The 24,897-nt window shown below is 39.0% G+C and overlaps 2 protein-coding genes and 1 pseudogene across 2 annotated transcripts; 2 read left to right on the plus strand and 1 right to left on the minus strand.

Moving 5' to 3' along the window:
- Nucleotides 1-4,312: 4,312 nt before the first annotated feature.
- Nucleotides 4,313-6,019, minus strand: LOC122574349. The gene is made up of 3 exons (XM_043741862.1): nucleotides 5,186-6,019; nucleotides 4,768-5,014; nucleotides 4,313-4,704 (listed from the first exon to the last, which is right to left on the minus strand). The coding sequence occupies exons 1-3, from the start codon at nucleotides 6,017-6,019 to the stop codon at nucleotides 4,313-4,315; spliced, it is 1,473 nt and encodes a 490-aa protein (XP_043597797.1).
- A 144-nt stretch (nucleotides 6,020-6,163) lies between these two features.
- Nucleotides 6,164-7,561, plus strand: LOC122574350 (annotated as a pseudogene).
- A 3,853-nt stretch (nucleotides 7,562-11,414) lies between these two features.
- Nucleotides 11,415-15,661, plus strand: LOC122574351. Its single transcript, XM_043741864.1, has 2 exons — nucleotides 11,415-11,471; nucleotides 15,320-15,661. Exons 1-2 carry the CDS (start codon nucleotides 11,415-11,417, stop codon nucleotides 15,659-15,661), a joined length of 399 nt encoding a protein of 132 aa, XP_043597799.1.
- Nucleotides 15,662-24,897: the final 9,236 nt, after the last annotated feature.

The raw sequence follows: 24,897 nt of genomic DNA on the forward strand, positions 1-24,897 counted from the left end.
AATCGCGGCGGTTCGACACTGGTGACAATGGCCTAAGGTTCGATAACGAATCCGCGGTCAACGGGATAGTAGGTGTACGCTCTCGCAAACTCTAAGTCCGACTCTTGGTTAACAAACGTGAAATATTCACTGATCGTAAAGACGTTATCCCTTCTCGTCAATGAGATCGCACGAAAGAATGACTTTCCGTCGCGATGATGCCACAGAGGAAAACTATGACGGGGTGTGTCTAAGGGCACGAGATCATCGGATTCGTGGAGCGATGCCTTCGTTCAGAAGATGAGAGAAATTGACGATGCTGTTAATTGGTCAATTTCCCATATCGGTGGTTAGAAAAGGATGCTAGCCGCCCTTGAGGGAAAGTTGTTAGCGGGAAGCGTCTTTCGCGAGAAAAATAGACTTCCCCTATTTTCCCGTAATTGGAACAAAGACTGTTTGTCTGTTTGAAGGACTTTAGTTAACTAAATCTTAAGATTTATAACGGGTCCTCAGGCTAGCTGAACGTGCACTGCGAAGACGCATCGACATCTGGCAATCATCTTACCCGGAGAACAGGGTCTGCGTGTGGCGAGCCACGGGACGGATGTCTATTGTCAAGTATCGCTACAACTATTTCTTTTAAGGAGAGCTATACTGTTACTCCATACTTTTGTTAGACAAACGTTCATCCCTTGACCGCAGCTACGTTGGCGACTGGTTGTCGCCTCGAGCCCAAGCTCACTGTCACGAATCTCGAATAAGTACAATCGGGTTGAATGACAATTGTTTAATTACGACTATGGTAGAATCTAGATTACAATATTACGGGATTTTCCCAAAGTTCCAAAGGAAGGCTCCGATGTTCCTTCGTCTCCCACATATGTATATATAAATAATAAATAAATAAATAAATGTATGTTTAATCATGCAAAATTTTATGCACTTTCATGCACTTTATAAATAATTATTACGTTATCTAGGTTATTCTCTATTCCTACGTTTTTTGGAGAGCTCGATTTCTTTTTCTTTAACTTGTCTGGCTTCTATAATTGTACCACAAAATATTTGGTATTGCTTCCATATGTTGTCATTAGCTGTGACATGATTTATCAAATTCCCGGTGTTAATGTTTTCTCCGACGAGATTTTCTATTGCTGTGCGTTGCATTATCCATTTTGGGCATTTGAGCAGTGCATCGTCTAGATCTTCTTTACATTCCTAGTATTGGTTGGAATTTTCTTTATTTATTCTCTTCATGTAATAGTTAAAAATATCATGTCCGATGAGTAATTGCATGGTGTAATGATCGATGTGTTTTTTATTTTTATATCTAGACATTCCGTCTTCTACTGTCATCTCTTCTATTTTATCAATCTCCTCTTTCAACGGATTTTGTTCACTACTGGTTAAGCTCTCTGATGCATGCAGTGTATACTTTTTTTGCCTCATACATCTTCTGACGTAACTGTGCATTGGCATATTCCCTGTTAGCACGCATAGTGCTGAATAAGAGACAGTTCTATATGCTGTTGATGTACATATAAGTGCAGGTCTTTGTGTTCTTATAAAATCCTTTTATTCATTGTAAACTTTAATGCATCAACCCATACGGGGGAGGCATACAGTACTACGGACTCTCAGACTTTGTAATAGAGCCTTCGTACGATGTTGGATGAGTCATTAACGTTTGGTAGGAGTCGTCTCATCATTCCCATTATGCCGTCGTTTCTGCAACAAGCTGATTTAAGGTGTATTAAATAATTCCTTCTACTATCGGTCGTGATACGTAAGTGTTTTAGAACTTTGCTGGTGATTAAAAACTTGTTTGCTATATTAACATTAATTATCTTGGGTATTCTCATGCCCGTTATTAATATTATTTCCGTTTTATCCGTTGCTACTTGCATTCCAGCACTATTACATCACTTCATTTGTCATAGATCAGGTTTCATAGTAATACTCCTACTACGAAACCCTGGGGAACTCCCGCATATATTTTCCTTTTTATTTCTCTTTCATTCACTTTAATTCCGATTTTCTTGTCTTTCAGACAGTCATGTAGTTATCTCATTAATTTAAATGTTAGTTGCCTATATTTCGCTTCACTTAATATTGTTTTCCACCTAAGGGTATTGAACACGTTTTTGACGTAGATTGACATCATGATGCATTTTAGATTTTTCTTCTTGCATAAATCAGCAAACTTATTAACTTGCATGATCGTGTCCACCGTACTTTTGCCTCTACGGAAGCCATATTATTTACTATGATATGGGTCCTGTCGCAAGTATTTTTTTATTGTATTTTTGTATGTATTTTTCCATACTTCGCTCATTGACGGCAAAATACTGATAGGCCTATACGATTTGGGAGGACGGGGTCTTTTCCTGGCTTTGTTAACAAGATTACCCTACCTGTCTTCCACTTTCTGGGCATTTTACCTAGATTGTAGCTATTTTTAATCGTATTAAGTAGGTCGTGTGGTCTATATTTATATATTAATTTTATAATGTTTCCAGGGATACTGTCTATGCCTGTCACTTTTTTCGTATTTAATCTGTCCACGGTTATTGCCAATTCTTCCATGAGTACGGTGGAACTGTCATCGGCTCCTTCACCTTCATCGCAGCTGCCCATCGATTTTCCGCTATCGCTTTCCTTATCTCTCTTGGTGATGAAGAGCATTTGTATTATTTTACTCCTTTGTTCAGTATTTAGATTATCAATTGGTTTTTTGTTTTTTTTATATTGCCGATTATGCTTTTATAGGATTTCTCTATGGGACTAGCTCCAAGGTAGGATGAATTCCTTCCACGCCTGGTTTTTACTTTTAAGTATCATTCTTTTCAGTTCGTTTTTCTTGTCTTTATATTTTATGGTTAGCTCTTCTTCATTACCGTCTGATCTCTTGTTGGCTCTTTGTGCTGTCCTTCTGTGTTTCTGTACGGCTCTTTTAAGATTGGCAATTTCGTCGTTCCATCAATAATTAGCGTTCTTCAAACCCCTAGGTGGGTAAACTTTCTTTAGTACGTTTTTGCAGGTAGCTTCTATTATTACATTTTGGAGAAATTCCTCCTGGTTTCTCCTGTCGGCTAAAAAAGATTTTAACAGATTATTTTTGTTCTCGTCGTAGTTTTTAATAAAATTATCTGGATCCAGGGCCTCCTTCGTATATTTAAAATGTCCTCTATTGTTATACCTTGATTTCTTGCAAAATTCATGTATTAAGTATGTATGGCCCGATGAGTTAAAAATTAGTGGGATTTCCGTTCCCTTATAAAATTTAATTAATTTGCAGCTCGCACTCATTGCGTCTAGAAAGCTTCTATTTCTTTCCTATTTCTTCTCCTTCTTTCCTCTATTTTACAAACCCCGTTATCATCTTCTTGCGACATCTAATTTCCAGTGTTTGCTCTACATACATCGGTATATGTGGCTTCACCCCTTTTCTATTTTCTTCTTTCTTCTCCTCAACTGGTGAGATTTGCTTTCTTTTCGTCGCCTCGATCATTTTTCCCCTCCTACTCATTAGGGTTTCTTTGCTGTTGTTCATTTCGTCTGTATAGCGTGGAAACGTCTGTGTCACTGAAGTACTGCTCTCGGAGATTACTCTCTTGTCCGTCCTACCACGCGTTATCTTTCTTCTCCTTGGTTTGTTAGTCCATTCAGTCAGTGACGTAGCATATCCATCCATCATTCCTTCAATTTTAGCTATCTCCGAGTCCTTTTTTGAAACCAGATGTATTCGTCTTTTTAGGCAGCAGATACTTTCCACTGTAGCCATCAATATCTAGATTAAATGTTTTAGCTCGCCTACTAGTTTGGTTTTATCTTCCTTTCCACTATCAATTGCAGCATTATTCTTTCTTATGTTTTCTTTTTCTACGTGGAGACCGAACTGGCGGCTTACACGCCGGCGATACTATCCGGTGTGATGCGTGGAGCAATTCTTGGCCCAGTACCCGTGCTCGCCGCACCGGTAACATCGGTCGGACCGGTCGGTCGTCGACTCGTAATTCTGCCGCACGTGACCAGTCTCCAGGCGCCCCGGAGTGGGTGAACCCTCGCCGTCGACCATCCCACCTGCAATCTTCCTTTGCTGTCACCGCCGCTGCATATCCGCCTCGCCGTCGTCAAAGGGCTGCGAAGCCACACCGAGCCAAGGCCCGGCGGGGCGATTCGGAGCTCGCCTACGTCGACCTAGCCGGCGTGGCAACCGCCCGCCACCTCCACCAGGGTGGCCGAGATGTCGAGCCAAGTCAGCTTAAACTCCGCCGTTTTCTGCGACATGGACACCCTGGTGGGAGTGCCCTGAAGGACGCCCGCCATATTCTCAGTCAAATTCGAACCTCTGCGACTCGCCTTCTCCGCATCGGTCCCAAAAGCTGCGACGCCCGTGATTGCCCTCTTGGGTAGAACTTTGGTGATGCTCAAATCGGGCAGCTTGATCTCTCTCGAAATTCTCCGCGTAAGCGAAGGCCGAATCCTCCGACACGGTTTGCATGTCCGTGATGTACCGTGGGGTTTTGGGGAGGTTAGACGTAATACTTCTACGCGAGCTTGCGCTCGCACCCTTGTCACTCAAAACCGCGTCTGACTCCTCCGACTCTCTACCTTTGTTCCTCTTCTTACTTCCGCCACCTCTTTTCTTCTTCCGTTTCCTTCTTTTGCCTATACTTTTTCCACCGCTGCAATTCTTTGCTCCCTTCGCGGATTTCGAATGCTGGGCGGCCACTTGGGCTAAGGTGTTTTCCGCGCTCGCCGCTGCGGACGTTTCGCTCCTGATGCTTTTATCTTTTCTGCCTCCTCTTCTGCACACATTTGAATCGACGATGTTGGTGAAGTCGCCCACCTCGTTTTCCGGCGACTTGATGTTCGATCGCGAGGAGTCCCACAACCTCACGAATTCCGCGATGGGAAGGACGCACTTATCTGAGGGTATCACTCTCTTCTTTTTAATAGGCGACGGCGATTGCGACGACAGCAGCCAACGCCGCACTTCGATAAGCATACGGCGGAACAGATCCTCGAGTCTCTGCAGCAGTTCTTTAGGCCCCATACCATTGAATCTTCTGTCCCCTTCATCGTCGCCGTCAAAGACGTTGTCATCTCCCCCCCCGCCGGAACAGTGGGGATGGCTCATCGCCCATCGACGAGGTAGGCCCATGTCAGCCGTTCGGACCTCGGGTGTCATTTTTGCTGTCGCTGTCGTCCCTGCGACCGTCGGGTCCTCCGCCAACTTTCTTTTATCTTTGTTTCTTTCCATCTCTGTCTTCTGTATCAGCCGCATCACCGTCTCTTGGAAGCTGCTCAGCTTATTCTCGAGGCGAGACAGCCTCTCCCACATGAGTGTGCTCGCCTCAATGTCCTCTCCTCCCTCTATTCCCTCCTCCTTGTTGACTATTTTATCTCGAAGCATAGCGCTGGCCTTCCGCGTCTTACGGGATGCAATTATCAATCGCTTCATACACATCGGCTCCAAGTTCTTGGAGGCGGTCGCGATCCACTCCACTTCATCCATTTCATATATTATCTCCGCGTCAAGTTCGGCAGCTGTCTTGCCGGCCATTGCTGTCCCAATATCCGACTCCAGTGATTGGGCAGAATTTCTGTTCCTCTTCTCAGAAGCTGACGCGGTTACAGAATCCGTATTACTGTCTGTGCTATCGTCGTCGACTGAGGCGATCCTTCGATGCGGGCGCTTCTTCGTCCTTACTAACGGGAAAGGACGAAGCAACGGCCTTTCATCATCGGAGCTCTCCCTTCCACGCTCCAACGGTAATTTGCCCCGAAAGTATTCAGACTCGTCCGCTTTGGTACGTGACACGTTAGAATCTACGGACTTCATCCTTCTATCCATACTCCCTTCCTCATCACCAGACGCAGAGGCATGTCCAAGGGCCTGGCGATCCACCCCCGGACAGTCGCGGTTGCACGATGTCGACGCAGAGGGGCCCGCTTGACAACCCTCTACTACGCCGGTACTGGGGTCTCCCTCCCCTGCACCGTAATCTTTATCCTTTATAGGTTTGTTATACATATTATTTATTTAAATTTCGCCGAGGTCGTTACCATCAGTTCCAGTCCTAGTGCCACTCACTCTTCCGCACCCTACCCCGTTTAAAGCCGGTATAGGGTGACGGGGAGCCCCAACGAGAAGGTGAGGTGAGTGGTCTTGACAGGTATGGGCCCAGCAACTTCTCCGAAATTCTCCGCACCGGATCGGCAAATCGGCGGATGCACAAAGGCAGCGTCCGGTCGCCACCCAGCTATAGGACAATATCAGATTCATCAGGGTTTCCCGCGGCGTGGTACTACGCCGCGAGAACCCATACCCGTCTCGTGCTCCCCAATCTAGCCCCAAACTTTTTCTTTTTTTTTTTTTTTTTCACTTAACGACTAAGACACCACGATCGCCTATCTAATGCTTAACAGGTGTGCCTCGGGACCTCTTTCGAATTGCTACCGGAGCACTGGAAGGACTAAAAGCGTTCACGGAAAACGCGAAATTAAAGGAGGCTAGCCTAAAAACCAGCACGCCACAACGAAGACTAACCCGGGTGATCATATACGACGTACCACGGGAAATCCCAGAGAAGGAAATAATGGCCTGCATGAAGAAGCAGAACCAGGACAGGCTAAAAGAAGAGGACGTGGAAGCCATCAAGTTCTGCTTCAGGACTGGCCGCAAGGACTCCCAGGAAACCAACTGGGTAATGGAAATACCCCCCCCCCCCACCTCCCCAGGTAAGAGAAAAATTATTAACGGGAAAGGTATAAATTTCGTGGAACGCGTGTAAGGTCCGCGACTATGTCGAGGACAGTCGCTGCTACAAATGCCAAGGATATGGGCACGTGGCAAAATACTGCCGCGTAAACTACGAAATCTGTGCGCACTGCGCGGAGAGCGGACACAGCACAAAAGAGTGCAAAAGCAAGGAGAAGGGCGCCAGCTGCGTGAACTGCAGGAAGGCAGGAAAGAAGGGCGATCATGCAACCTCCAACGTGAACTGCAAAATGTATGTGCAAGAAGGCGTTGTACGTAGCAGTTTCAAGAACCAGCTATGAATAAAACAATAAACAAAGAGGGAAGAGGACGTGGGAGAGAAAGGGGAATAATATGCATAATATGCAGCGATCTAAAACCGTTCCCCACGAGATCAGGACGCAGATGGAACCTGATGGCGATGAGATCTTGCTGATACAAGAGCCATACAGCATCGACGGAAAGATACCTGGATTCGGAACAGGAATCGCGATCGCCTGTCGAGGTTCGAAAAACGACCCGCCAATGGCGGCAATCGGAGTCAAGTCCAAGCACCTAACGCCACTCGAAGTTGCCGGACTCTGCACTCCGAGAAACAACCCTCCAGCAGGCGGATGACACCGAACAAATGGCCAAACAAATGCAGGAAGTCCTAATAGAAGCCTGCTATGCGGCCATTCCAAAGAAGAAATGGCACTATAGGTCGGTCCATGGTGGACGCCCGAGCTCACACGAGCAAAGAAGAACTCCTACCGGGCAAGAAGATACCAAGGGGCTAGGGACCCCGCAACGAGGTAACAAGAAAAACTGCGGTAATGATAGCCCCTCCGAATGTCGAAGACACCCCAGAGTTTCGGTTCGAAGAACTCAGTGGCGCTGTGAAACGACTAACGAAGGGGAAATGTCCAGGACCCGATTTAGTCGAAGCAGAAGTAATCCAACGCGCTTGGTGAGGAATTCACCAAGAACTCCTTAGGCTCATGAACGGCCGCCTTACCTGGGGGGTCTTCCCAAGAAGATGGAAAATGGGGAACGTCATCACCATCCCGAAGGGACTAGAACGGGATAGAAGTAGCCCGAAGTTCTACAGGCCAATCTGCCTGCTGTCTATGGTGGGCAAGTTGCTGGAAGGACTGATTGGGGTTAGGTTGGTACTAGGATGGCGAACATTTTGCACGAACACGCGTTATCCTCGGACCGACAATACGGCTTTCATCCTGGGAGATCGACGGTGGACGCGATCACCAAATTCCGCGAGAAAGTCGAGCAAAACAGCGAGAAAAGGTACGTCCTCGCAATTGCACTCGACATATCTGAAGCCTTCGACAATGTATGGTGGCCGAATGTAATGCACGAACTGAAGAGAAGAGGCTGTCCCGACAACCTACATCGGTTGACGAGGAGCTACTTTTCGGACAGAACCGTGCAAATCATCGGGAAAAACGACACAATCAGCAAGCCCGTGACGAAAGGATGCCCGTAGGGATCGGTATTGTGTCCAAGCTTCTGGAACCTGATATTTGATGACCTGCTGGCGGAACTTATGACAAGCGCGATTGATTGCGAACCGATCGCGTACGCAGACGACATAGTGACCCTAGTCGCAGGAAACGCGAGGAAGGAACTACAAGAGAAAGGACAGGAGGTAGTCACACGCGTTTCTACCTGGTGCAATAGGAAGAAACTGTCGTTATCGGCGGAGAAGACGGAAATGCTGCTCGTCAAAGGCAAACTTGAGGCGGAAAGGCCACCGATCATCAAGATCAACGGCAAGAACATAAGAATGGTACAAGCGATAAAGTACCTGGGAGTATACCTTGAAAGCGGCCTAAAAATTAACAGGCATGTGTACGAAACAACGCAGAAGTGCCAGAAACTATTCAAGAGTCTCGCGAGAGTGGCCAAGGCGATGTGGGGACTCGGACACGCGGCCATGCGTACCTTGTACAAAGGGCTGTTCGAGCCGATAACCGCGTACGCCACGACCGGCTGGAGCGACCTGTTGAATGGAAAAACTAGGAAAATGCTTATGCGATTACAGAGATGGCACTCCTCCGAGTGACGAAGGCCTATAGAACAACGTCAACAGAGGCACTACAGGTTATCGCAGGGGTCATACCGATTGACCTCCTAATAGAAGCCAGATCCTCAAAGAAGCTATCCAGAAGTGGCAGGAACGCTGGCAAACTAGCATTTTTGCACAACGTTGCAGTGCGTGCTCACCTTTGGGCTCACACGTTAAAAAGATGGAATCAGATTAGTGCTGCTGAATTGCTCCTTCCTAGCAACCTTCCTTCCGAGCTCCTTCCTTCGTCCAGGTTCTCATTGCTGCGTCTTTGCACAGATTGTTATCTCGTCCAGCAAGGTACAATGTCAAGTCAACTGCACTTATCTCTACTTGTCTATCTGCCGAACTGCTCTGATTTAAACCTTCTTCTTCCTCTGAAGCCTAAGGAGAACTCCAACTCCAACCGTAACTTCCACAATCCATAGTAGAAAGAGAATAGGAAAGTTAACATCCTTAGAGTCGGCAAATTATTAATAAATTATTAATAAAAAATATAATATAAATAAATATAAAATGAAATATATAGTAAAAATAAAATAAAAATAAAGAAAGACGGTTACAAGCTAATTATTAGAATAATTACAAATAGAAGAAAGATGGTAGGAAAACAGATCAGAATTAAATGTACGCAAGAAAAATTAAGAACCGCTATACAAGCAATAAAAGATGATCGTGTGAGTGTCAATAGAGCATATAAGGTATTCACTATTCCTAGGGTAGTAACGTAATTAATGAATTAAAGAAGCATGTAACTCTTCAAAATGGGTTATCCGTACTAAATCAGGAAGAAATACGGATTGAGAAGTGGATTTTAGATAAAACTTTAGATTTGCGAAGTACAAGACACAATAAGAGTTACAGTGGTAAAAGACACAGAAATTAGTACAATAAACAGATCGCGGTATACCATTTAAAAAAGGTAGACCTGGTAGAAAATTGATAGAGTTGTTTTCAATATCCCTGAATTAGATAGGAAAAATTGATACAATTTCAAATGCTCGAGCCTCGGTTACAAAAGTAGGTAATCAAGAGTAATTTTCCAAATTGAAATCTTATTCGAAATCTATTAATAGAGAAGAAATTCTGCAATATCCTATGTTACGTACCTCTATATGTGACACTCTATATAAACTAGAATCCATCTCTTGGTTAAGACGGCCATTAGCTGTGTAAATATATTTAATCGGACCGCAATAATCCTAAGAAACGGTCATAAAACTAAATACTTTTACTACACCGTCAAGGTCCTTAATTGCAGCAACATATCTTTCAAATCAAGATATTCCTTAGGGTTATTGTTCAAACCAGTAAAAAATGGGAACAGCGAGATTTTCCCATGTTCAACGGTCGTTTCCACCCGCAAGTGACCGGTGGTGGAGCGACCAGCGACCAGTGACTATCACTGGTTCAGTATAAATACCGCCGTCACAGAACATGACTGGGGTGTGTTTTTTGATCAGTCACCATCTTCGCATGTATTGCTGACTCCGTTCTTTCAATGTCTTAACTTATATCAGTCGACGCATTAACTGTTATATCAAAACTGGTATTCTACGAGAAGAAGTTGTTATAGTAAAAACTGTATATTGTAATCTGTTAATTCAGTATTATAATCGCGTCCCCCGCAAATCGGTCGAACATCCTAGAGGACCATTTAACTCGGATGAAGGAGGCTTATTAACGTGTTTAAAATTTAGAAAGCTGTGGTGACGAAACAGGTACGAAAATGTGTATGAAATTGCTTCTAGATCGGAAGAAGAGCGTATCACTGCTCTGTGTATTTTTTCTGTCAAAAGAGAAACTGTTAATCCAATGGTAGTTTGCCGACACAAAAAAATTCTTCAATATATAGTTAATTCTGCATCAGCTCATTTTGCAATTGGTCGAAGCAACATTTTACAAATACATAGCAAATATTTTTTATCCTTTGTTTATAAAAAGTTATTTTCTAACTATTTCCCGGTACTATTACTTGTGAATGGGCATAAAACACATATAAACGAAGACCTTTACAATCTTTGCATTGAGAAATGAATTATATCGTCTTGTTTATTTTCTAATGCTTCTATATTACAATCATGTCATGTATCAATTTTTCGACTATTGAAAAATAGTTAGAAAACAGTAGTTGGAAAATGTAAGCACACAACAACTAAATTTTTTAGTAATTAATATTAGTAATTTAGTATTAGTAAAGCAAATTTTGCCCCTCTATTTTATGAAGCTTTTCAAGATATAAAGCCAGAAGAAATAATATGTGGCCTATATCCATTTCAGCCTGGTCGAATAAATTATGAAAAGTGTATTTCAAGGAGACAAGAAATAGACGCATTTGTAATAATTACAAATGAAAAACAAGATCTTTGTAAAAATGATTATGTCACGGCCCATAAAATCATTAATGCTGAATTATCGATCGAAACCGTAAGATTGTTTGAAGACATTTTCAAAAAACTTTAGCTGAGGAAGAAGAATGAACTTGAAGGTGAGGAGAACTTGTTCACGCTTTGAAAAAATAATAAATTAAAATTACTGAACAATGAAAATGTTGAAAGTTTCAAGAGGAATTGAAACAAGAAGATAATTTTGCGTTGAAACAAGATGCATCCTCATCATTTGAAACACAGCAATAGCAGCAAACACAGATATTTTAGCAGGGTATTAGATTTATATTTACAAAATATTTTGAAAATCCATAAATAAAGATCTCAAAATTCTGTTTGAAACTATTGAAAACTTGATGGTAAATCATTTTATGAATTATTCTGTACTAGAAAATGAGGAAGTAATTGAGTGTAGTAGTTTATGTAATTAACATATATAAAAAACGTAATCTTGTACTAATAGATAAAAATAATAACATTGATATTGATGAGCATAATAATACGATGGTAAATAGTAACTACATCAGAATGCAGGCAAAATGGCAAGATCATTTTAATCAACATAAATGTGGATGATTCCTGGCATGAACATCTGCTTTGCCCACAAATGGCTACTCCAGCAATTAAAATTAAAAAAACAGTCCAATTTGCTGTTACATACGAAGAAATGGAAACAATATTACAACAAGAAAAAGGAATTGGCAGAATGAGAAAAATTAAAAAGAAAATACGAAAGACAAGCAAATAGGATTGAGATGAAAACACAAAAAAGAAGTAGAAAGAAAAAATAAGCATGTGGACGTAGTGAGTGCACATTCATACTGAATAATATTTATGAAAAATATTTATAATGTTTTCAATTTATCTCTATGTAACTTTTTATTTAATTGACAGTACATTATTCGAATGTCATAAATTATTCTAATTGTTATTCATTTATATATAATAAAACATAACATGAGAATTTTATTTAAATTTTTGTTTGTTCCAGCTTCTGTTCTAATTTTTCTGTATATTGCCGGTTACAACGCTGTGTTTACTTTCCTATACCTTGAATTTGAGCATGTGCGTCAATTGTTTTCACTGACACTGAAGTAATGTTCAATGCCAATCAACGGATTTTGTGATTTTGTACCTTTTCTCATCATTTTTCCGCTTAGAGTATGTCATAGAGTATGTCTAAAAAAGACATCTGTGAAGGACAACTCTGCGGTTTCTGAATTAGTTGTTTGCAGTACATGTAGCGCAAAATTACCGATAATGACGATTTGTTTGTGAAGATTAAGGATTTCTTTGAACTTTTCGAAACTGGAGAAGGGATTAAAAGTCTTCTAATCAAATCTAGACTGATTAATGTTAATAGTAGAGTTTCTACATTGGAATCTGCTATGAACTTTAATGAAGAAGCTGTGCTTGTAAAAAATAACTAATAAAATTAATTAACTAAATTAATAAAAATTAATCAATTAATTAATAAAAATACTAATTAATTAATTAATGTGCAGTTAACAGTATTTTGGCGAAAATCATTCCTACTATAGATTTTGGTTATTTTCGTATTAAGAGTAGAAGGAAGGACTACTGATTTTCTTCGTCCAGCTTGCTTATTTTTTGCATTCCCCGATATACCGAAATTAATACTAAACAACACGAGGATATAGAGTTTCTTGAGAATCGTTTAGGATTTAACAATAAAACAACAGACTTATTTTAATAAACTCAACGTAGAACTGCGGAATGCCAATGATAATAATAAAACAATTAGATATTTTAATGGTTTACCATAAATTGCTATTAGGCCTACTCCACAAAAAAATGATTAATTGAACCAAACATTTGTTATCTTATATAATGGAACGAGTCCGATAATACCATCAATGTTGCGACCTATCAACTAGGCAGCGATCAGTCAGGTGCAACTGTTCGGTTGCGGTCAAGGACCTTGAACGATATTATTACCTCAAAGTGGAGGCAGATTAAAGACGCAGAGTAATCTTGTGTTTAGTTGATTCATTTGCATTGTTTAGTAATACACCGCTCCCTCGTCGAGGGGCCTGAGCGGCAAGGTTGCGTGGCGTTGGCCGTGTCGCTTAACGTAGTCAACGCCTTCAACAGCATCCCCTGGGACAGGATAGGCCGGGCCCTCGAGATCCATCCAGTACCCGCTTGCTCGGGGCCGTCAAGCAGTCCGGTAGAGGAACCAGACTGCCTTGCACGGCGGCACCGACGATGAGGCGCGATATGACATAGTCGCACACCGCACCACGAGGGGATTGTCTCATTGTGCGCGGAGGGAGCTCGGTGTGTCGCTCATGGCGGTTCTCGGGCCACCCTCGTTCGCATCGGGGACGGTCATCGTGGAGGTTTTAGCAGGTTGGAGCCCGACACAATTGTTTAGTAATACACAGAAGAGTATATACTGTACGTAACGGAGTTTAACTTAGATCTTTGCCTGATGGCTCGTGCTTGATAACTGACTTATGCTTAAATTCTGGCTCTCCGTCCAGGGGGTGTCCTTTGTCTATCTCCTGAGAGGTGGGAATCTATTTCTATCCAATCCTGTAATTGTTGTACCATCGTGGGCGTATCTCATGTGGTCCGCCTTGTGCGTACATGTTCGAGGGTGTATAGTGTAACGTCCTGTTCTAGTGTCGCGTTCTCATCGGGTATTGATGTTTTGGACAAGAGGTTTACTTTACAGCGGATCCGCCGAGCACTTAGGGTGCCACTTAGTCTCTCGACGAAGTACGCATTGTAAATCTTACAACTTGCGAGGTGAGAATTTCTAACTTCCCAAAAAGAGCAAATGTGCTATCCGTGTCGAAAACTGAGAATCACCCAAATCCTGAATAACCGTCGAGGTACAGAATAGACGTATCACCTTATAGAACATTTTGTCGCACTTTCTGAAATACCGATCGTATAAAAGAGAAAGCATTTTCCCTGCCCCCTGCGATTTATAGTGGTAAATTTAGGAATTATTTTCAACCTAATTATTTTCAGGTCAAGATTGGTAAAGTCAATAGAAGTAGAAATATGGTATATAAAATATGATAGAAATACTGCCAAAAGCATAGTTGTCAAATCGCACCTTAGAAGACTGTTACATCTTTCGCGCAATTGGCATATTTCTGAAAAATTCAATTTCGCTTGAAACAGTTGTTTACTTCAGTGGTTCTTGACCCACAGGTAAGTCATTATTGTGTAATTCAAATAACAAATATTTAGTATGTCTATTTATATATCTGTAATAAATCTCTTCCCTCCAAGTTTGAAGGTTATGGAAGAGTAATCTAAATATATATTTGGCACATTTAAATTATGAGATTTAAATTTTGAGTTAAATCTTGGTTATCTGTGACGACAAAAAATTATTTAAAGAGGGTTTGTGGTAAACTCGCTTTTAACACTAAACCTATGACCAGTGTTGGTCAAATTGTCCGTTTTCAAATTTCTACACAAATTTAATTATATTTAAACGTTATCATATCGCTTCATAATTTATGACTTTTCGTAAAACACGCATACAATATATTTTTCGGTAGTTACCTCTAGTTTGCTTTCCTTTTTCTAAGAAAAAATTGTATTCTGTCCTGCCTAAATAAAAGCCTATCTCAAGGTCAGATGACCGTAATCCTGTTATAAACCGTAATCCATTCCTCGATCAAGATGGCCACCAGGTGTCAAAATATATCAACTCAAGCCTATAATAATCCTAAGGAACCGCCATAAAATTTAGCGTTTTTACGGTGAATTGTTACGAACATTTTAAAAGTCGAGAAGTGTCTTAGGATTATTGCTCATTCCGATAAAACACGGGAAAAGCGTGTTTTCTCCATGTTCAACGGTCAATTCCATCCTCGAGCAACCGTTGATAGAGAACGGCCAGCACCCATCAATATTTTCGTATAAATATCGCCGTCACAGACCATTTCTTACTTGCTATCGTCCTTTCGATCAGAATACATTGCAGTTTGTTAGTCAATCAGTCGATCTAAACTTGTTATCTCTAAAACTCACACAGGAAGCATCTCAGGGCGTTTTGTGTAAAGTTGTTATAAAAGGAAAAGTAAAGGATATATGCCGTACATGGTACTATTCTGTGATAAATATTTATCATAGAAGTGTCAACACTTCAAAAAAAATTATTTAAAAAGAACAACGGACATAGAAGAAGACTGTTCAGTGTGCAATGAACAAGAAACTTCAGCAACTGAAAACAGCATGGAAACACATGAAAAGCTATTTACAACCGAATCAGAGTTGAATATTATAAACGAACGTCCACGTCCAGGGCAAAAAGGAAAGAAATTATCGTTGACAACAGAGAGTGAGAATGATGTAGAGAACCAACATATCGAAATTGGGCCCGATGGAACAGTTTGGAAAGAAATAGATGGAAGTCCTAAACCTGGTAGGACATCAGTTCACAATATTTTTAGAGATGTGCCAAACGGCATATAATGAAAGGACAAGTAAAGACGGTATTTTATCTTATCATTGATCACCGCATAAGGGATCATATAATAAGATGCACGGAAGAAGAAGCATTTAGATTATTGGGGACTATGTGCGAGCTAGATACAACAAAACCAGATGTCTTATATAAAAAGAATTTAGATGTCTTATATTTGTGAAATAAAATTTTGGGATCTGCATTTTTTAAAAGCAATGAGCAGGAATGACTTTGCTGAAATTATGAGGTTTGTACGATTTGATAAGAAGAGCGAAAGAAGTCAACGTTTACGAACCAATAAATTTGCAATGGTATCCACAGTACCACTGGGACTGATCTATAGAGAATTCACAAAATTGTTATATACCTGGTGCATACATTAGTGTTATTATAAAGAATCGCGTGAAAAGACCATGCAATAAAACTATCAACAAGTTCAGATTCATTATTACAAAAAACTTGTCGTACAAAAAATTGTAAAGGTTGCAAAGCTACGAAAATCTGTTCAAGATACGAGAAATATATATGCGGCAGATGTACCTTTGATAATAAAATAATTTGTAAAAAATGCAGAAAATTTGAATAAGATATATCTCTACATAAATAAAAGTGTAATGTTATCTAAGTGTATAATTGAAATTAAACGAAAGTAAATTTGGACGAAATTTTACGAAAATTCATCATTTTATATACATTCAGTTATAAATTAACCATTATCTAAGTTAAATCATAAAAACTACTACTTCTTCAATCACCGGTCATTTTGACTGCACACGGTAGGAATAGATACACACTAAGTGTTGATAGGTTTAGTGTTAAAATTAACGCAATGTAACAATTTTTTCCGGTAAATGTACTATGTGACGTAAATGAACTCGGCGGTAGAAGTGTAAGAAAGAATGAAAAAGAAAAACAAAATATAAAAACCGCAATATCTTTAATTTTTAAGATGTATGTATTACTTGTCCCATTATCATCAGTAGACGTGTCGTATTTGAACTCATTTTAATCGGAAGAATCTCAACTATCCACTGCTTCAAATTTTGAATATTGTCTAGCAATTTGTTTTACTTATGATATTACTTTAAGATACATATATCGCGTTTTCTTGCGTCACATTTATTTTTATGAAATTATCAATACTTATTTGATACGTCTGCTAATGTATTGATATACGTTTCATACTTACAGTGATTGGAATAACAAAAAGTAATTCCATTATTAACAATTTATTATCTTTACGAACACTCTGAACCCGATAATCACTGCGACACTCACCGGAGCTATGATAACCGAGTCAGGTGCTGCTTGCGCGAAGACGGTGTACGACACAAAAAAGGAACGAAAATGATGATCGCGTTTATAAACACACAGATCGAACAAAAAATTCAAAGGACGGATCGTTCCGTTCCTAACGATAAATAGTGACACTACTGTCACGTAAAATAAAATAAATCGAAGATGAGAATAAAAAAAGAGAGAATTTATTCACTAACACCTTGATTACAACAATGATAATTTAGTTCCGAGCTCCAGCCGTGACCTTCCAAGACTGAAGCTCTTACAACTCGACTTTCGATCGAATTCAATTATTTTCCTTTTGTCGCCCTTCAAAATCCCCACTATCAACGCGCTTGTTAGGCATCCGCGACCGTTGCCACACATGCCTTTTGAACATTCGGTGGAAGGACCGTTGGGATATTCATGGCTCATTAGGCACTTCGCTTCGGCGAATATACATTGTCGCCGAATGCCACCACATCTTTATCTCCGTCATCAGTCCATCGAATTTAAAAGTATGCTGGTCGTGACACTACCGTGGTTTGATTCGTTAACACGTTTTGATATTAGTTTGATATTAGTAATGAGACAAATATCAAACGAATATTAACCCTTAGAGTGCTATGGACGCATATATGCGTCTGGCGAAAGCTATAGGTGTGGACTAAGGACGCATATATGCGTTTGTCAATTTTTCCGAGTACCTACGCAGAAGTAATACTATTACGTTTGGGTGAGATAAATATAAATGCATTTCAATGCTAATGTCGCGTTTGAAGAAGCTGTCTTTGAGAGAATATTAGTCTACGGACGAACTGTTGAAAAGCAATATTTTCCACAAAATAATGGCGTGAGATCGATACATGGTACTATTACAAATGTTGCACTTTAACGATAATAATACAGCCAGTGAAGATCCGTTAGCAAAAATACGACCAGTAATCGATAAATTAAAGATTTCCTTTTCGCAGTCGTTTGCACCTTACGAAAATCTATGCGTCGACGAAAGTCTTTTGCTGTACAAGGGCAGATGTTATTTTAAACAGTTTATACCATCCAAGAGAAGTAGGTTCGGTATTAGATTATTTCTCCTTAATGACTGTAAAACTAATTATGTATTGGACTTCATAATTTATACTGGACAAAAAACAAACATTAATAGAAGTAACACAGCCATTGGAATCTATGGAGATGTTGTGATGACGCTGCTTCAGCCATATCTTAGAAAGGACCATATACTAATTACGGATAATTGGTACGCAAGTCCACGTTTATGTACCTTATTACACGAAAACAAAACCAACGCATTTAGAACCGTTCGGAAAAGTAGGAGAGATACGCCCCACATGGAAGAAATGTGCTACCGATCGACTGGCATTTTATTGGCAATGAAATGGCATGATAAAAAGGAGGTTTGGATGTTGTCTTCTGCACATGCAGCTGCATCGATTGAATCTGAGAAAAGGGATTATCGTACAGGATTATATAAGAACAAACCATCATGTATTCCCGACTATAATTCCAACGTATGGGTGCTGTAGATAGAGTTGATATGATTTTGAGTACACTTAATTCCCTAAGGAAAACTATAAAGAGGTACACAAAATTATTTTCCACTTGTTAGGTTTAGCTATATATAATGCATATATTTTGTATTAAAAATCTAGTGTTTCGAAATAAAAATTTAGTGAATTTCATTTAGCGTTGATAAGAGACATTTTACGAAAATATTCCCAACGCAGAAGCATGGCAGGAGGAGGAAAGAGAAAGTCTGAGGATTTACCGTTTCGTTTAATTGATAGGCATTTTCCATCAAAATGCTCTAATCGTGTCGGCACAACACAATTATCAAGAAGAAAATGTGTTGTTTGTGTGAAAAATAAGAGAAGGAGCGACACGCTATGTATCGATAATTGTTTTGAAATTTTTCACACATAACTGAATTATTAACTTGTATTATATTTACTAAATTTAGTTTTCTAGTTTATTGTTTTCTAGTTTATTACCCAAATTGTAGTTTATTGTAAATTTCAATGTTTATAATAAATAATTAATACTAAAAAATAATGCTCTTGAATCATTTAATCTCGTGAAAAATAATTAATATAACTTATTACGATTTGCACTTTGAATAGTCAATCAAGCGAATCTAGCGAAAAAGTATTCTCTCCACAGCGATCGTCAGCGCTGACCGCGCGCCGTCCGTACGGACCGCATAGGCCGCGAGTATTCAGCACTTTAAGGGTTAATGATATGAGGTATTATTGATAAATTATGATACCGTACCGATTTTCATATTACATGGTTGTTACGATCTGGTCTTGATCTTTGGTAACCGTTATGTGTTACTTCAGATGTCGAACCTTAGATTTCTCGAATTATATTTAAATCAAAGCGATAGTTGCTGTCACCAGAAATAGTCGTTAAACTATTTCGATTAGTTCGACTTTCATTCGTTATTTCGAAACGAGGCGAACGACTGAATGGAATAGATTCAGAAACTTGTCGCGCCTTTCTAAAGCGCGGCTCTATTCTAAATGTTCTAGAAGAATCTTCAACCTCAAAATATCGCTACTAAATAGAAACCAAAGAGCAATTTGAAAAACACTATTGCGCTATGAGTGTAAAAATTGTGACGTGGGTCTATGTGTCGTACCGTGCTTTAAAATACATCACACTCAATTGTATTATTAATTATTAAAGTGAATTATTAAAGTTAAAGTATATGCATCATATCTTTAAGAAAAATTATAATTTAATTATCAAAAACTTCATTCCATTGTGCTTGTGTACAGAGCAGCATTATCCGTCACACATTGCAGTGCTGTATCGTTTACGTGTAATTCGTGTCAAACTCTAGCGTACAAAGAAACAGCCCCGCACAAAATTCAAGTCTAGTTTTTCAGTTGCAATATATAAACGATTGTACAGTCTGATGGAGGAACGCAATATACAAGTAGAAAATTTAGTGATTTTAGAAAAAATCGGGATTTTAAGAGTACCACCCCGTTTGCAAAATATCTACAAAGTAACGGAATGGTCGAAGGACATATTCAGACTGTTAAACGTATATTGAGGAAAGCAAAATTTGGTAATAAAGATCCATGTCGACTCCTATTAGAATATAGATATTTACTAACGTTCAATATGAATTATGAAAATACGAAAGACAATGATTATGAAACAGAGACAAATTGTGGGGTAGACAAATCACACAAAAAAAGTATTTTTGCAGGAAAATAAAAACTCTTTCGGATTTCTCAGTTGATGATGAGTTTAGAATACAAAATGAGAAAAATAAAGTGTTTGATATATCGGGAATATCTTGTAACATTTTAACAAATTCGGAAAGGATTGTTAATCGACACAAGAAACACATCATGCGCGATTCGAATAATAGTAAATTCAAGATTGATAAACAGGAAATAAATGAAAACACACTATCTATTAGTAATAATAGTGTAAGAAGCGTACTAAATACAGTACTAAACAGAGAATAGGTAGTGAGAAGAAAATGCAATAGGCCTTAAGAATAGTCAAACAGATGTAAAAATAAAAGCTCAAAAAAAGCAATAGATCAACCAAAACATCTAAATATTTAAAAGGTTACGTTTTAAAATACAAATTTCATGTTATGTTATTTTAAGATGCCAAGATTAAGATTCTTTATTTTGTTCAAAAAGTATATGAGTATGTGCACGTGATACAGCATGGCGCTGACTAAGAGACTGATCACCTCTATTGTAAGACATGTTCTAGGATAAAGATTTTATATCGTATTGTAGTATCGTGAAAAAAAGGCCTAAGTAGAGATCGATCAAAGCATAAAAACAGTGTCGTCTGACCTTCAGTTGTTAGTTTACATCGAAGAAAGCCTATGTAACTAAGGTCATCTAGTTCTTGCGGAGCATGGGCGTAGTGAGATCAAAAAAAAAAAGGAAACGAACGCTAGAGGAGAAGGACGATTTTGGGTTCAAGGAGCATTGACCGAGAGGTCGGAGTGCGAATCGAGAAGTGTTAGCGTTGTCGAGTTGCGAGAATTGGTAGCATTGTTAAGAGATAGAGTTGCTAGCGTTGTTGAGTTACGAGAGTTGCTTGAGATAGAGTGTGATTTTTGTATTTAGTTCCAGTTGAACAACCATCGTTTTCTGTCTAATTAATGTTTGTATAGTCAACTTGTTGTAAATAAATTGTAACTAATCGGGGAAAATTTATATCTAAATTTACCCGATACTACAGTATTATAGTAATATCATAATTTTATTACAAAACATAATAGACGTCGATAATGGAGCGAACATGTCGTACAATTGCTTATCTGTTATTACTGACGTATGTATTGTTAAATTATTCTTATAATAGTTCAAAATACCCTAAATAATTTTTTTCACAACTGACTAAATTAGTGACAGCTAAACGGGGATCCCATCTAAATTATAAGGAGACTCCCATTCGTTTACTATTTATATTTCTCAAATCTACGATGTATATGTAAGAAATTAACTGAAGGATGTTATTTCACATATGTTAACAATACCGAACGTCCAATGGGATTTAATGTCAATGTCGTTCAAATTGTACACCTCATCTACTGTCGATTCAACCTGAAATAATTATAAATAACGAATGTATTACCGATATCTTTACTGTTCATTTTCACAGTGTTTATGTCTCTGACTTTGTCTTTTGATTTTCCTCAAATGACATTTAAAGTATTATCCATACCTCTAACCTTCTTATTGATATCAGCGATGTATTCTCTAAACTGAATTCTTTAGATAATACGAAGGGCTCAGGATATGATTCCGTTCCTCTTATCTTTTTTAAATATTGTAGTTTTAAACATTGTAGTTTATATTATCTTCAACAAATTCCGGAATTCTCATCCAGAATTCATTTGAATTCTGGAATTTTTCCAATTTGTCGGAAGATGTTCTTAGTTACACCTATTCTTATGTTAGAAAATGCTTCAGATGTCGGAAACTATAGCCCGTTTCTATGCCCAGTCTAACGGTCTGAGGTGGGGTTTGATGTAAGGTGCCCAAGATATACTCTCGATGTTCAACAATATAATTTATTTAACAATCAACAGTCAACAATCAACAATCCTCGCTTCTCGACTATGTTTGCTTCGCTGTTACACTTGACTCTTCGCACTTCGCTGTTCAAAACCGAATGAATCATTGGACAGATTCTTTTCTTTTGTTGTCCCTTGATATCCTCACTACGCACGCGTTCGTTAGACGTCCGCGACCGTTGTCGCGTATGCATTCTTCCGAATATTCGGCGAAAGGACTGTAGGGATATCAATGGCACATTAGGCATACCTGCCTTACGCTTTGATGATATTATGCTTTGTGCCGCGAAGTCATCGGAAAGTTCCGTCGTCGAGTGCCGCCACAGGTCTTTGAAAATGTCGTTACCGATAAACCTGGTTTTATTATTATTTATTATTATTCTTAATCTCGAATTTTAGCTTTCTCAATTGACGCTTGAACCAAAACAGTAGTTGCTGCTACCAGAAATAGTCGTTAAACTATTTCGATTAATTCGATCCTCGTTCGTTATTTCGAAACGAGGCGAACGATTGTATAAGACAGATTTGAGAACTTGTCGCGCCTTTCTAAAGCACAGCACTATTTTGAATTTCCAAATCCTTGCATTCTTGATATTCTATTTCGTTAATATGACGGTAATAATAGCGTCAACTAGCGTATCAATGCGACTGGTAAATAGGCTCCATGTCTTGGCTGTGTCCAGGAGTACTAGCACGTGAAGGATTAAAGTTTTGTTGCTTATATGTGAGGTATATAGGTATAGTTAGTTAGTTGTGGGTGATAGTGCTATTGCTGGTATAGAGGCCGAGATAGGTTTTGCTGCTGGTGTAGATGTCACTGCTGGGGTACTGCTGCCTTTTTTCTTATTTTTGTATCGTGGAAGAAAAATCGGACTACGGTCGTCGGGATTTGAATCCGGGTCCCGAACGTTCGTAACCCAAACCACTAACCACAAGCGCTAACCACTGCACTGCCGTCGTTCGACACTAGTTGGTGTCGAGTGCCGCTACATATGTATTGTCGATCGCACTTTGGAAATATGGCACTAAACAATTTAAGTATAATTTTTTGAAGACCGACTTCTTGACGTTAACTCTGACTTTTAAAACGCTCAACTTCTCAAAAACTACTACTGTAACTGAATTCAACTTGATATTAACTCACGATCAATTCTTTACTCAACTCCGAACTGACTGGCTGACCCTTTACTCTAAGTGGCTATGGTTATTTATACTAAAAACTATCATGGAATAATTGTCATGTGACGGTTTATTCCATGAATACGCGGAATTTTGGCACGCTTTTGCTGGTGTTCTTCCAAAAGTGTTAGGGTTTCTTTTCTCCGCTGATGTGGTTTTCGTGAAAATGTTTCTGAAGGTTTCCTTTTTTGAGGTCCTTGCTATTGCATTCCTCTTGCAGTTTCAATTTCTGCTGATGATAAGTCGTACTCTTTGACACGTAGTTACCTTTGCTAATATCGATACTTGACCCTCTTGGTGCGTGGCAGTGCTACGTGAGAAGGTCATAGTCCCTCAACTTCCGTTGTCTGCTTATCGTACTAGGTATTGTGGTGTGGAGAGTGCGCGCAAGGTGGTGCGTGTCAGCGAGCGTCTCATTGTTCCTTGTTTCGATTTCGATATTCTTTGGTTAGGTTTTAATTTTGTTCAATAATATTGTTGTGTATTTGTTTGTTGATTTATCGCGATATTAAAGTATTCATACGCGCCGTACCTTTTATTTCCTTTAAGCTTTCTGTTCTTAATTACGTATGTCCAGGGTAATGGCTCGAGCTATTCACAAGTTATGACGTATTCCTTTTCTGTCTTATGTTACGGCTCGTGTGGAGTGCAAGACGTGACATTGATAATATTTCATCTGGCATTATTTGCGGGGAACAGCATGAATTTATTCAAGGTTGCTGTGCGATCACCAATCTTATTACATTTCAAAATTATATTTCCACTAACATAGAAAATAATTTTCAGATTAATTGTGTTTTTAATGACTTTAAGAAATCCTACGAATCGCTTGATCATTTAATACTACTATGGAATCTCTCAACTATAGGATGTAAGGGAAACTTGTTGACGTATTACGCCTTAATTATCCTTATCGTTTACAAATTGTTAAAATAAGAAATTGTATATATTTGCTTATAAAAGCTACCTTTGGAATTTCTCAGGGGTCACATCTTGGCACATTATTTTTTAATATTGTTATCAGTGATTTATCTGATGTTTCTGTTAATAGTAAACTTCTTTTATATGCTGATGACCTCCATATTTTTAGAGGAATTTCGAATATGAGCGACACACGCAAAATTCCAATGTGATTTAAACAAATTTGTGATTGCTATAGAATAAACAAAATTTCGCTAGAGGCTATCTAATCAGATCATTTCGTAACAATTATCCTACTATCTTTAATCATGTACTTTAATGGTCAAGTTATTGTATTTCATTGTATTATAACATTTAGTTAGGGCTCAATTAGAGTATACCACAATCATTTGACCTTATAAATTTTTAAAAGACATCTTGACGACTGAAAGATTTCAGCATAAATTTCGAACATATATAGCTTTCCGTTTAAACAAACCTATGTTACGCAACGATAATGACTATGAAAAATCACTTAATGTGCTTAATGTAACTTGTGTAGCTGATGATAGAATCGTCAGTGGGTTTCCTTCCCTATTTAAAATTATCAATAGTCAAATTTCATTTCCTCTATTACTAGTGTTTATTTACTTGTACGCTTCTGTAGGGACTTTTAGAAGGAATCATATATTTTACTATGTGCAATGCAAGTGTTGCAGTACCTAAAAATTTAACGTAGAAAGACACTTCAACACTGCTTATAAAAGCTTTAATACAAATTTGCCAATAAATTCTATAAATAGTAAA

This window comes from Bombus pyrosoma, linkage group LG13, assembly GCF_014825855.1.
Source record: "Bombus pyrosoma isolate SC7728 linkage group LG13, ASM1482585v1, whole genome shotgun sequence".
In the NCBI taxonomy this organism is placed as follows: Eukaryota; Metazoa; Arthropoda; class Insecta; order Hymenoptera; family Apidae; genus Bombus; species Bombus pyrosoma.

Coding starts and splice junctions, on each gene's coding strand:
- LOC122574349 (XM_043741862.1), bottom strand. CDS start 6,019: ATGTATAACAAACCTATAAAGGATAAAGATTACGGTGCAGGGGAGGGA. Junction 5,015..5,185: donor CGACGGTCGCAGGGACGACA/GCGACAGCAAAA, acceptor GAACTGCTGCAG/AGACTCGAGGATCTGTTCCG. Junction 4,705..4,767: donor AGGAGGCAGAAAAGATAAAA/GCATCAGGAGCG, acceptor AAGTGGCCGCCC/AGCATTCGAAATCCGCGAAG.
- LOC122574351 (XM_043741864.1), top strand. CDS start 11,415: ATGCATCCTCATCATTTGAAACACAGCAATAGCAGCAAACACAGATAT. Junction 11,472..15,319: donor AACACAGATATTTTAGCAGG/GTATTAGATTTA, acceptor TATTTATCATAG/AAGTGTCAACACTTCAAAAA.